At 39.8% G+C, this 14,747-nt stretch overlaps 1 protein-coding gene across 2 annotated transcripts in view; it reads right to left on the bottom strand.

Annotated features, from left to right (window-relative positions):
• Positions 1 to 13,586: 13,586 nt before the first annotated feature.
• Positions 13,587 to 14,747, bottom strand: part of PPA2 (inorganic pyrophosphatase 2) — a 69,312-nt gene continuing 68,151 nt past the window's right edge. Inside the window, exon 12 of one of the 2 annotated variants that reach the window (XM_080915571.1) lies at positions 13,587 to 13,761. In XM_080915571.1, coding sequence (XP_080771697.1) covers positions 13,733 to 13,761 — 29 coding nt within the window. In that variant the 3' untranslated portion in view covers positions 13,587 to 13,732. The remainder of the gene's footprint in view (positions 13,762 to 14,747) is intronic. The other variant, XM_080915572.1, reaches the window with a different exon arrangement.

Genomic DNA, 14,747 nt, shown 5'->3' with positions numbered 1-14,747 from the left:
ACTGGGTTACCTCACTCAGGATGATATTCTCTAGTTCCATCCATGTGACTAGGAATTTCGTAAAGTCATTGTTTCTAATAGCTGTGTAAATGTACCACAATTTCTGTATCCATTCCTCTACTGAAGGTTCTTTCTGTGTTCTTTCCAGCTTCTGGCTATTATAAATAAGGCTGCCATGTACATGGTGGAGCATGTGTCCTTATTATATCTTAGAGCATCTTTGAGATTTATGACCAGAAGTGAAATAATTGGGTCTTCAGGTTGTACTATGTTCAATTTTCTGAGGAACCACCAGACTGATTTCCAGAGTGGTTGTACTAGCTTACAATCCCACCAACAGTGGAAGAGAATTTCTCTTTCTCCACACCCTCGCCAGCATCTGCTGTCATCTGAGTTTTTGATCTTAGTCATTCTGACTAGGGTGAGGTGGAATCTCAGGGTTGTTTTGATTTGCATTTCCCTGATGACTAGGGATGTTGAGCATTTCTTTAGGTGCTTCTCGGCCACTCGATATTTCTCAGTTGACAATTCTTTGTTGACAATGCTCTGTACTCTATTTTTAATAGGATTGTTTGATTCTCTGGGGTCTAACTCATGAGTTCTTGGCATATATTGAATATTATACCTCTGTCAGATATAAGACTGCTAAAGATCTTTTTTCAGTCTGTTGGCTGCCATTTTGTTTTCTTGACATGTAAATGTGGCTTTGAAGAATGAGTTGGGTAGTGTTCCTTCTGTCTGTATTCTGTGGAATAGTTTGGAAATATTGGTATTAGGTCATCTATGAATGTCTGATAGAATTCTTCACTGAACCCATCTGGTTCTGGGCTTTTTTGGTTGGGAGGCTTTTGGTAACTGCTTCTATTTCTTTAGGTGTTATGAGATTATTTAGGTGGTTTATCAGATCCTGACTTAACTTTGGTACCTTGTATTTGTCTAGAAATTTGCCCATTTTTTTCCCCAGATTTTCCAGTTTTGTTGAGTATTTTGTAGTAGGATCTGATTATTTCTTGAATTTTCTCAGTTTCTGTTATGTCCTTTCATTTCTGATTTTGTTAATTTGGATACTCTTTCTGTGCTCTCTAGTTAGCCTGGCTAAGGGTTTATCAATCTTGTTAATTTTCTCAAAGAACCAGCTCCTGGTTTTGTTGATTTTTTTGTATGGTTCTTTTTGCTTCTACTTGATTGATTTCTGTTCTGAGTTTGATTATTTCCTGCCATCTACTCCTCTTGGGTGTATCTGCTTCCTTTTGTTCTAGAGCTTTGAGCTGTGCTGTATGTTCTCTCCAGTTTCTTTTTGGAAGCACTCAGAGCTATGGATTTTCCTCTTAGTACTGCTTTCATTGCATCCCACGGGTTTGGATATGTTGTGCTTTCATTTTCATTAAATTCTAAAACATCCCTAATTTTTTCTTTATTTCTTTCTTGACCAAGTTATCATTGTTTAGCTTCCATGTGTATGTGGGATTTTTTGTCTTTATTGTTATTAAAGACAAGCCTTAGTCCATGGTGATCTGATAGGATGTGTGGTAGTATTTTAATCTTCTTATATCTGTTCAGGCTTGTTTTGTGACCAACTATATGGTTAGTTTTGGAAAAGGTGCTGTGAGGTGCTGAGAAGAAGGTGTATTCTTTTGTTTTAGAATGACATGTTTTGTAGATGTCTGTTAATTCCAATTGGTTCATAACCCCTGCTAGTTTTGCTATGTCTCTGTTCTGTTTCTGCTTCCATGATCCGTCAATTGATAAGAGTAAAGTGTTGAAGTCTCCCACTATTATTGTGTGTGGTTCAATATATTCTTTGAGTTTTAGTAGGGTTTCTTTTATGAATGTGGGTGCTCTTGTATTTGGAGCATAGATGTTAAGGATTGAGAATTAATCTTGGTAGATTTTTCTCATGATGAGTAAAAAGTGTTCTTTCTTATCTTTTTGATATCTTTTGGTTAAAAATATTTTTTCAATATTAGAATGGTTATTCCAGCTTATTTCTTGGGGCCATTTGCTTGGAGGATTTTTCCCCAGCATTTTACTTTGAAGTAGTGTCTGTCTTTGTCTCTGAGATGAGTTCCCTCTATGCAGCAAAATTCTGGATATTGTTTATGTATCCAGTCTGATAGTCTATGTCTCTTTATTGGGAAATTGAGTTCATTGATGTTAACAGATATTAAGAAATAGTAATTGTTGTTTCCTGTTTTTTTATGTTGTTGTTGTCGTTAGAGGTAGAATTATATTTGTGTGTCTTTCTTCTTTTGGTTTTCTTACATAGTTATTTACTTGCTTTTCCTAGGGTGTAGTTTCCATCCTTGTCTTGGGTTTTCTATCTATTATCTTTTGTAGTGCTGAATTTGTGGTCAGATATTGTGTAAATTTGGTTTTGTCCTGGTATATCTTGGTCTTTCCATCTATGGTAATTGAGAGTATTACTGGATATAGTAACCTGGAGCTGGCATTTGTGTTCTCTTAGAGTCTGTATGATATCAGTCTAGGATCTTCTAGCTTTCATAGTCTCTGTTGAGAAGTCAAGTGTAATTCTGATTGGTCTGTCTTTATATGTTGCATGTCCTTTTTCCCTTACTGCTTTTAGTATGCTTTCTTTATTTTGAACATTTTGTCTTTGTATTATTATGTGTCTGGAAGAATTTCTTTTCTGTTCCAATCTATTTGGAGTTCTGTAGGCTTCTTTTATGCTCGTGGTCATCTCATTCTTAAGGGTAGGGAAGTTTTCTTCTATGATTTTATTGAAGATATTTACTGTGCCTTTTAATTGATATTGTTCACTCTCTTCTACACCTATTACCCTTAGGTTTGGTCTTCTCATTGTGTCCTGGATCTCCTGGACATTTCAGGTTAGAAGCTCCTTTAGTTTTTGCATCTTCTCTGACTGTTTTTTTCTGTTTTCTATGTTGTCTTCAACCCCTGAGATCCTCTCTTCCCTCTCTTGTAGTCTGTTGGTGATCTATGACTCCTGATTTCTTTCTAAGGTTTTCTATCTCCAGGGTTGTCTCTTTTTGTGATTTCTTTATTGTATCTATTTCCATTTTCAATTTCTTCACATGTTTGGTTGTGTTTTTCTGTACTTCTTTGAGTGATATCTCCTGGTTCTCCTGTAGTTGTTTAAGGGAATTATCCATGTGCTTCTCAAAGATCTCCATCATCATCATGAAGTATGATTTTAAGTCTAAATCTTGTTTTTCTGGTGAGTTGGGAAATCCACTTCTTGCTGTGGTGGGAGAACTGGGCTTTGATGTTGCCAGGCTGTCTTGGTTTCCATTGCTTGGGTTCTTGCACTTTCCTCTTGCCATCTTGTCGGTGATTGTTGGTCATCTTTTTGTTTCTGACTGGTGCTTGTCTCTCCTGTGGGTCTGAAGTCCTTTGGGCTCTGGAGGGAGAAGTGTTCGGCTATTTGTGGACAAGCAGTGAGTTCTGATGGCAGTGACTCAGTTCTGTGTTCATGGGCTCAGGTGTGAAAGCTCTTTCGAGGCTGTTCTGGGAGATCTTCCCACAGGTCCTGAGTCCTAATGGCAGAGACCCCATTCTTCCTCTAGCCTGAAAAGAGCCCTTTTTTAGAGAGTTCCATTCTCCCTGCACTCCAAGAACTCCCTGAGTTTCCTCACTGGACACTCGGTGGGCCTATGAGTCAGGCTAACCTCTGGTTCAGGTATAAAAGTACCTGTGCAGCTGATCTGTGAGCTCAGCCTTCTCCAGGCAGATCCTGATGACAGAGACCCAGCCCTCACTGTGGGCTAGAAAGGACCCTTTTCCAGAGAGCACAGTGCTCTCTGTGCTCTGAGAACTCCCAGTGTGACCTCCTGTGCAGCTGATCTGGGAGTTCAGCCTTCCCTGAGAAGATCCTGAATTTTAATGACAGAGATCTGGCCCTCACTGCTACTCAGAGTTCAATGTCTCTATCTTTTCACCAAATAGGTCTCCAGAAGGATCTAGGTACTATTTTCTTTTATCTAGCGTTAGCTGAACTCAGGAGAAATCCATGTCTTTCTGGCCTTGTACATCTTGTTGGTCTCTCAGATGGTTGGTCTTTGGTGCTCTGGACCCAGGCATCTCAATGGTAATTTAAGCCCAGAGAAATGTAAATCTGGAGAACCAAAAACATACAAGTACAAGTACATGGACCTTTAGAATAAGACAAGCAGAAGGTTTTGGGCCAGGGTGGGGTGTGGAGGTGGGTAAGAGATAAGAGTCACCCAGGGCTTCTTACTGTGCTCCTCATTCTCCCATTTTAGCCTTTCTAAGTCAAGTTCTAGTTCATAAAATAAAAAACAAAACAAAAATGTAATTTTCTACATTGTCTCTGACGTCTCCAAAGCCACAATGAATATTTTTTGATTCTTAAGAAAAAAAGCTCATTTCTGATGGACCGTCTTCTGGGCTTACTTCACCCTAAGCCCAGACCTTTCCCCATGGAAAGTCCTTTCTGGAGCAGCATGAAGGACCAATTTGCTTTTTTCTTGGCCACAGTGATTTATTTCTTGAGTGTGTAGCTGATATCCAGTGCCAACTGGCTATAGGATGGCATACTCAGCTCCTTCGGGACCATATCCTAAGCTCAAGACTAAGGGAATGTTTCGGTCACCTTGCCATGAACAGATTAGACTGTTAAGAACCATAACTCCCATAAATTTAACATGGTCAACACTTTTACCCAGCAGGAACAGACTGAGTACAGGCAGAAGAGACACATGTGCCAGCATTCTATAGGAGAAAAAACTGCACCAAGCTTCAATGCAGCATTACAGATTGCAGTATAATTAGTCCATTGAGGATAAAATAGACTTTTAGTCCCTATCCCTCCAATAATTAAAGTCTCCTGATCTCAGTCTCCTCTACCAAGCTAGGCAGCTCTCCCAGTTGCCCCTCCCTACTCCTGCTTAAGAATCACTGACACCAGGTTCTTTTCCTTCTCACAGTGCCTAACTGTTCTCATCACAGCTGCCACTTCCTCCTCCACAGGGCATTCACACTAGCCAAGCACCTATAGGCCCCTGTATATAACTTCTGGATATTTCTTGGGTCATTGTTTTTCTGTATGTTTCACTTCCCTTCGAATCGGTTTCCTTGAGTTTCCCTTTTGTTTTCTTGGACTGACACTGGACTGGGCTTTGGCCATGCAATGGAAGCCCTTTACCACTGAATCAAACTCTGAGCCCTTAATTCTAGGTGATTAACAGAAAACAGAGACTAGCTCAGTTAACACTCAGGTTTTGAATATATCAGTTCTTCAGAGTGCTGGAATCACAGACACTTGTTCCACTGGGTTCAGACTTTTTCCTGAAAAGAAGGTATTTACCTGAATGATTCTAGACCACTGTATACATGTATGTATGTATGTATATATATATGTTTGTATGTGTGTATGTATATTCCATAACTCAAGAAACCTACAGAAATCCATGCTTTAGATGACATAACTCCTTAACAAATGCCCCTTCTCGTCATTGCCCTGTGTTCTGAATGTAGCATATTTTTCCTGTGACTAAATGGTCTTTACCTCAAGGATATTCAGAGGAAAGCAAAAGTAATGTATCTCAGTTTTGACTGGCAAATTTCATGACTTCTCTCAAAGCATGCAGTCCCCTCAAACATAAACCTCTGTTGGGCCATATGGACTTCACTGGCAATATACTAAAAGCAGCAACTTGCAATGATTCCCAGAATCCCTTGCCTCCCAGTTTCTACCCTTGTTTAATTTTTTCCATAGACTATAGGCTGAACCTAGTGGCTTGTTTTTTGTTGTTGTTGTTTTGGTTTTTCAAGACAGGGTTTCTCTACATAACCACTGGCTGTCCTGGAACTTGCTCTGTTGACCAGGCTCTCTAACAATGAAAAGAGATCTGTCTGGCTCTGCTTTTCTGGTGCTTTTGACCAAGAGAACCCAGCAAAGCTGATATGAAATCATGTCTACAATTAGGATGTTAGGGCTGCAGTTGTTGTCTTGCCTGGAGACTCTTTAACTGTCTTGGTATCTACACTTTGGTAAAGTGAGAAAACCACGGCGAGGCCAGTGTGACAAGGAATGAGCAACAATCGGAAGTTCTCTTGATCACTACCATTGAAGCCTGGGAGTTAAGGCCTTATCCAGTCGAACCTTAGCATAACCTAAAATGGGGGACTCAAGCTCAATCTGGATTTGAGAGGAGTGTTGTTTCTAGTGGTCACATTTTTCTCTTAATTTGTTACTCACCAATAGATGATTTTAAATATAAAGCTAAAGTAACTTTCACCAGGAAATTATTTCACCTTTTTATGTGATTCAGCATATTTGCGCTCCTTCTCAAAGTGTTCTCAGTTTTGAACTCCTAGTGACCCAGGCTAGGTAGGGCAAATAGACCAATGCAAGCAAGTGACTGTTTTTTCTCTTCTTTTTAAATAAATGTGTATGGGTGTTTAATGCATGTATACATGTGTATCAGTGTATACCTGGTACCCACAGAGGTCAAAGAGGGCATCGGGTTCCCTGGAACTAGAATTATACATAATCCTAAGCTGTCATGTGGGTGCCCTCAAGTCTATCCCTTGTTCTTTCAAGAACAGTAAGTACTCTTGACCATGCATCTCTTTTCCCTAAAGTTTTTTTTTTTTGAAAACTTTTACTTCTACAATGTATCTTGGTCATGTCCATCCTTGCTTCCTTCCCCTACTTCTGCTCCCCCAACTTACCCCATCTCTCTCCTGAATACATGCTCACTTTTCCTGTTTATAATTCACTGAGATCAATTAGAGTTGCTTTTTATATTCATGGCTATTACACATGGCTAACCTCCTGATGCAAAAGTGACTCTCCAACCCAAAGCCACCAATTGCCATTAGCTCCTCAGTTCTGTATGACTGGGGCATTAGGAGCTGCCTTAACACCATACATTTTAAACTTTATGCATTATAGCAATGATATCAATATTATTATGACTTTCGTGGGTAGGGCACTGTTTTAAAAGGTGGCAGGGGGGATAAGGATTAGAGAATGAAACTGTGGTTTGAGAGCCAAGAGCTCTAAAATCTTCCCAAGTAGAATTTTTAAGTATTTCTGCAAATGGAATGAGGATATCAGAGGAATGACATTTGATATTGTGGGAAAGAGAGGAAAAAGTGACTTTTCGGTGAGAAAAACATTTGTGAAATAGAGTAGGCTGGACTAAGCAGCTCTAAGGGGGACAGATGCCCTTTAAATCTATTTTTATGAGACTCTATCAACTGAGCCATTTCAATTAGATCCACATGGCTTATGTTCCTCTCATTCTGTTTTACTGGGCATTATTCTTAGTGCTTGTGCCTTTGCTCTCTTTGGGTTGGTTACTTACGGTCCCCTGTCACTATGCTGCTCATGTTACTTCTGATCTGAAAAGCTCCTCTCAGGGTCATGAGGTCACATCTTAAATGTGGAAGCTATTACTGGTCATTATCCAAAATAATCCATGAAGGAAGCCATTCTGGAAGAAGAATGTTGGCCTCTGAGCCTGAAGTCTACTTTTATTGATGAGGATTGTGTGTTTATTTTTGCCTCCCATTGTACAAGAGGCAGCAGTGAACATAGGGTGATCATGCTTGCATGCTAGCTTTCTTCACAGGAGCATTAAAGGAAACCTGTGTGAGAACTCTCAAAATGACAGGTTCCTCTAGAGAAAAACCCTGGATGGGTAGCAGGAACCACTCACTGGGAAGGTAACACAATGTTCTAGGTTGCATTAAAAAGGTCCAAGGGATGTGTGAAGAGTGGGAGTTGGGCTGCTTCTGTCTCCACACTAGGGTGTTGTTGCTCAAATCCACTGAGGGTGATCATTTAGAAAGATGTTAACACAGGTTGTAATGGTGAGTTGGGTTTTAGGTGAGAATAAGGCAACTTTTTGGAGGGGGTGGGAGAAACGTAATACTTAGAATCATTTTCTGACTACAGAGATGGAGTCCATACATATTAAAAGAAAATAAGCCAACGTGAAGCAACTGGTACGAGACTGGCCAGATGGCTCAGTGTATAAAGATGTTCCCTACCAAACACAACTACCAGCATCTGGTTAACCACAGCCCACAGAAGCCTCTGAAATCTACACTGGTATTGCATTGTTTAGACATACATACACACATATAACTAAGTAGATAATTAAGATAAATAAATAAATAAATAAATAAATAAATAAATAAATAAAATCTAAAACTTAGTTAAACATTCATTTTGGGGGCCAGGGGCCCTTAACGTGAGTGGATTCTTCTATTTCAGAGTTCTAACAATAGCTTTTGTAATGAAAGAAAAACTCTTCTCAATACTTTGAAGAGCAACATCACAAGATGTGCCATGTGCCAGGAGCCTGTAACTTCCAAGACTCCACTTACCTTCTATAATTTAATGCGGTAAGCAACACAGAAAAAGCATCCATTTTTCTCAGAGGGCACCATATCAGCGTAACTCAACACATACGAATTGTTTGTGTATAAATCAAATGCTTTCAAAACTCATGACACAGTCTGTCTCGGTGCTTTGATAGTTCAGAAGGACAGACAATAGGAACAGATCTTGAACAAGACAGACCAATCTAAATACTATGCATCCATTACAGAACTCCAGCAACAACACAATGACAGCACAAAAGTGCATCTGCTGGTCTTGGTGTCTGCAGCCAGAGCTCTGTTCCACACCCTCACTAGAAGCTATGGGTACCTTACACAAAAGTATCAAGGAACTGTATTGCTCTACACAAATCAATGTCAGTTGCCCTGCTGGCTTTCCAGAGGGCTTGGCTGGTTTTGAAGGTCAGCAAAGTGATCCCTGCAGGGCCACATCTGCACACCTGCTGCCCGGGGTCTGAGTCTTCAGCCAATGGGGTACAGACTTAAGCAAAAATTTCTCAATTGAGGAATACTGAATGGCTGAGAAACATCTGAGGAAGTGCTCAACATCCTTAGCCATCAGGAAAATTCAAATCAAAACATTTGCATTTTGAGATTCTACCTCACACCAGTCAGATTTGGCCAAGATCTAAAACTCAGATGACAGCAGATGCTGGCGAGGATGTGGAGAAAGAAGAACACTTCTCCACTGCTGGTGGGGTTGTAAACTGATACAACCATTCTGGAAATCAGTCTGGCGATTCCTCATAAAATTGGACATAGTACTACCTGAAGATCCAGCTATTCCACTTCTGGGCATTTACCCCAGAGATGCTCCAACATACAACAAAGTTACATGCACCATAATGTTCATTGCAGCTCTATTTATAATAGCCAGAAGCTAGAAAGAACCCAGATGTCCTTCAGTAGATGAATGGATACAAAAATTGTGGTACATTTACACAATGGAATACTACTCAGCCACCAGAAACAATGACTTAACCAAATTCTTAAGAAAATGGCTGCATCTAGAGAATATCATCCTGAGTGAGATAACCCAGTCACAAAAGAACAGACATAATATGCAGTCACTGATAATGGGATACTAACCCCAGAAAACTCTGAATACCCCAGAAACAACCCACAGACTGTGTGAAGATCAAGAGAAAAAGAAAAAAAAGAATATATTTTAATTAAAATAGAACTATATCACATCCCCCTTTCTTCCCTACAGCCCCTCCCAGTTTCTCTCCTATCTCTTCAAATTAATAACCTCTTTTCCTATATTGTTACATATATACTTATGTGTATGTATATGTACCCACAAATACTTAATTACAACCTTATAAAATGTATTTGTATACTTTTATGCAAAATGCTTAAAAATATGTACATTTATCTTTGTTTTTTAAAATAAAGTTAAAAAAAAAAGAGACACCATTTATCATTCTTTGGTAACTTCTTCCAAAGTTTTCCTGTCTCTTTTATTCTTTTTTGCTTGTTTGGTTGGGTTTTCAGGACAGGGTTTCTCTGTATAGCCCTGGCTGTTCTGAAACTCTCTGTAGACCAGGCTGGCCTTGAATTTAAGAGGTCTGCCTCTGCCTCCTGAGTGCTGAGATTAAAGGCGTGCCCAGCTATTTTATTCACTTTTAATGTAGTGTCTCATTGAATGTTTTACAGCACAATCTTTGCGCTTTAAGCTTTCATCAGGCAATGGAAGGACTGAGTTCCTCAGCAGGCTCTCCCTTCCACACCCCCACCAGTTGGTTCAGCCTGTATACCTTCAGAGCCTGCATATAGATTTTTTTTCCTTTTTATTTGAAAGTGAGTCTTGAAGTCGGTATTCAGATCTTAAAAGAAGTCACAGAAATAGAAAAAAAAAAGTCAAAGATCTAATAAAGAAGAAGGCAAAGAAAATGAATAGACAAAATGTAATCCATCGTGAATAGCACCTGTAAAATGAACGGTGATTCTGACTGGGGCTACACAGACCTGTCACTCACCAACAAGTACCCTGCTCAGACACTGACAGGAAGGAAGATGGAGGTAAGAGAGGCTCAACAGAACTTGAGTGGATTCACTGTGTGATACCATGGTAATGAAAGGCAAAGGGCGAGGTACAAGGCATGCCCTGACCTAGTTCCCAGCCACAGACTCCTTTCTCAGAAAAAAATCAATATAATTAATATAATAACACACTGGCTCCAACAGTGATGCGTTCATGGTAAGGGGTGGACCCTCCTGTAAAGCAACAGTGCTAACAGCAGCAAGCAGAAGAGAGCCTCGAGGATAAGAAAACTAAACGGAGTTGGGAAAATCCTGACAGTTTCCACTGGAGCAACTTTGAGGAAGATGAATCTTGGATCGTGATCTTCTCCGGGGACAGAGAAACCCTGAGTTCACTTCCTAGCTCTACAAGCATATTTAATTCAACTTTATGTATTTATGAAAAAGATCACACACTATGAAGCAAACTTGTATCACTGAAGTGTTACAACAAAAAGTTGAAAAAGTCTGGATAAATGGGTGGCATACTGCCTGTCAGCGGAAGTGGAAGCCGGCTCACCCAGACAGGCTTCTTTTTCTACATGTACTGCATTGTGGGAACAGGACTGAGGATGAGGGTGAAGGGGGGTGGGGGGATGAGAGGCAACAGAGTCACGTGACAAGTCCCGGGCAATCTGACCTCCCAGACCAGCATCAGGATGCATATGAGTTTATTGCCCAGCCCACACGCTTATTTGCTTATAGTGTTTGAGCCAATCCCAAACCCCTAAGCCCTTAGCCATTTGTATCTTGCTACAGCATAGCCATGCTCCAGTGAAAGCTGCCTGAAGAGGTAACTCGGGAGTGGGAGGAGCATCATCACCTGTGAGGACTTCCGTGAAGACAGTAGAAGTGGCCACTGCCCTCGCCTGGGTTTCTTTTGTCTGTCTCATCTCTGTTTGCGGAGCCGTCTTAGATCTAATGTCACGTACCATAGATCAGGCCTCTTCAAGGAATTGCAGGAGTTCAGTGGCACCTCGCTTTCCATCCTACTTTTTTCTTCACAAAGATGACTTCCACATCCCCCCACAACACACAAACTTAATCTAGCTCTTCCTTAAAAAATCGCAAAGCTAAGTGTTCAATATTCATTATATATTATATATTTATACATAAAATATATAAATATATTATTTGTATTATACAAACATTTATATTTATATAAACATTTATATATATTTTGTATTATATAGTATATAAAGGTATACAATAATATATAAATAAAATATATTTATATATGATAAATTTTATTATACATACATTCTTTTTATTTTCACATTTAAGTCAGTGCCTTGTTAGGATTTCTACTACTGTGCTCAAACACTATGACCAAACTTAGGGAAAAGAATTTCAGCTTACAACTCTAAGATCACACTGTATCAGTGAGGGAAGTCAGGACAAGAACTTAAGGCAGGAGCTGAAGCAGAGGCCATGGCAAAGTGATACTTAATGATTCATTCTCATGGTCTGTTCAGCTTGCTTTCTTATACTCCTCAGGATATCCAAGATAGCACAGCCCCAGTAGGCTGCCACCCCCTGCCTTACACACTAGCAAATGTACCACAGACTTATCTATAGGAAATCCAATGGAGGCACTTTCTGAATTAAAGTTCCTCTTTCCACATAATTCAGTTTGTGTCAAGCTGACAAAAAAAACAACCAACCAACCAAAGCCCCACATAAAACTGGCCAACTAGGAGTGTCAGTATAGCATTAAAAATGTACTTTCCTTGTGTTCTTTTCTATCCCTCAAAGTTGTTTACACTGTCCCAAAGACTTCAAGAAAATCTTGCTTTCTTCCTGAGCCGGGGACATGATTCCATCTCCAGCACCCAGTATGCTAGCATGTGATTAGCATCTCAGAACTCATGAGGCATAGACAGGAGGCTTCTGGGGCTCTTTGGCCAGACAACCTAACCAAATAAGTAAATCCTGGATCCCAGAAATAGATCACTGTCTCCAAAATGGTGCCTGAGGAGGAATGATACCTGAGGTTGTCCTGTGACGTCCACATGCACCCCCTTACACATGTATAGAAAATGTTTATGCTGTCTCTATCTTCATGCAGAGGGATGCTATAAACTTTGCCTTCATTGTAAGTGAGAAGCATCAGGTATAAACAGGCTGGAAAATCCATGTGACATAGAGCTTTCAAGTCAATAGTTCTAATCATGGAAGCTGCACATCTCAGGACTTTAAACACCGGGCAAGCAAAGTCTACTTAATAGGGTATATGTAGCATGTTGCTTTCTAAAACACTTCCTGAGACACCAAGGGTAAGTGGGAAAAAAAAGTATTGTTAACAATATTTTGCCAACCACAAAAACATATCATGTACAATCATGAGACAAATGAAAAGGAGAAAAAGCTACAGCCAACACTACCAGGCAAGAAACAGTCATAAGAGTGTCAAAGTATATGTATACAATGGTGTGGCAGCACTGCAGGACAGAGAATGAATGTCTGGAGAAAATGAGAGTTAAGGTTTTATTCTTGGGAATACAATAGCTACTGAATCTATTTCGAGAAAAACTAAGAAAATGACTCTGGAAATATGGAGGATGAGTTTGAAACAAAGCCAGGAACAGAATAATCAGTGGTAAGGAGGCCTGAGCAGGAAGCTGAGCTAGAGCTGTGTGGACGAAGAAGGTATGCAGAAGGGACCTGGGAAGGTGGGTGTGCCCAGTGAAATGGGGGCAGCGTGCATGCATGGGGGTGTTGGTGTGTGTGTGCGTACAGGATTGCAGAGAACACTTATGAATAAATTGGAGTCCAGATCATTTAAGGAGATATCTGAGCAGCATTCTTCCTCTGAGGATCTGAAATCTCCACGGAGACAAAAACTAAAATCAAAGGAATGGAGTGAAAAGCGGGAAGGTGTAAGGGCCACTAAAACAACCAATCAGGAAAGAACCTTAAGACATCTAACTCACCTATGCAGACAGTGCTGAGACAGACAGCTTGCTTATAAAAGACTTTGCCAATGATGGACGTGAAACAAGCCTAGAAGTTATGAAAATAATAGTAACTGGCAAAAAAAATTATCGTTAAATTCTTGATTTTGCCATTTAACCAATTAGACACAAAAGTAAATTAAATCATTAGCTAAACAATGCCTTTAGATTCAGATATGAAATTAAGTGAAACCTGTTCTTTCTTTTATTGATAAATATATAAAAAGAAGTTAGAAATGATAGTATTTATTTACAAGTTTATTGAAAAAGTTTTAACAATGATGTCAGACAGGAAGTCATCAGATGGTCATCCATTTGCTTCACAAGAGCACTGAGGGAAAGAAGCCCCGGGAGTCCTCAGAGGTTTGTGTCTCGGTGCAGAAGCCCCAGTGTCCTCATCAGTTGCCGAGAAAGTGCCACACTTCTTCTGTTTAAAGTACGGGAAGATGGGGTGGAAGGAATGACAAGAAGGGAAAGGAGGAAAAATAAGGCATGTTAAGTTTAGATTTGTATGGAGTCTCCAGAAAGATTTTTGTTAAATTTTCTATAATCTTATCACACCATCTTGCTACTTAACATTGGCTGCTGTCTCCAGTTCTTCTGTGTTCAGTTGAATCAAGCTTCATACAAACTACATTAGAATTCTAGAACCTTCTCATGGTATTTTCTAGCTCACTTTGAGGGCATATTAGTTTTTAGTGAAGAGTACAGAAGTTAGCTCTCTAGCAACAAGAGGAAAGGTTTTGAAAACCCTTTTTGCTGTAAAATTTGGTTATTCATTAAATGCTCAAAAGGAGATGCACTGTAAAAACAGCCTGACTGGCCAGCAGATGGGGACCACCCTGCTTTCCCATGGACCCCTGTCTAGGGATGCCCTGCCCCCTAAATGTCTAGCAGCTAAACAATTTTTTTCCTCCAAATTCACTAAGTTAAATATCCTAACATTTTATATTAAAAGGCCCAGAGTGTCACATTTTGACACACACGGTATATGTGTGTATGTTTATGTTCTGAAATGTTACTAAAGAATACTTTTTCTTCCTTCTCAAAACAGCTTCAAATAAAGATAACCAAAGTCATGGTGCTTAGTTTTAACCATATAATATATTTTGGTTGTTAAGACTTTCAGTTAAAATAAGTGAATTATTAAAATGCCTAGTAAATCTTTTAGATCCAAGGCTCTGGAGTTGTCCTAAATTTATCAGAACTGGCTGGAATTTCTCATTACTTCACGCAGTGCCATTAATCAGTGAATAAGCCACACTGCAGCCCACTGTAGCAGCCACAGGGAAGTGTGGGCAAGTCAGATGGCAGGTGCTTTGTCACCATGTTCACAAACCAGCTAGCCTCAAAATAACAAGTGTGTTCCTCATTTGTTGAAGTTAGAACAAATGATATTTTATCTGAGCAACT

Source organism: Micromys minutus, assembly GCF_963924665.1.
Source record: "Micromys minutus genome assembly, chromosome: 4".
NCBI lineage: Eukaryota > Metazoa > Chordata > Mammalia > Rodentia > Muridae > Micromys > Micromys minutus.
This window is presented reverse-complemented; position numbering and strand designations above follow the sequence as displayed.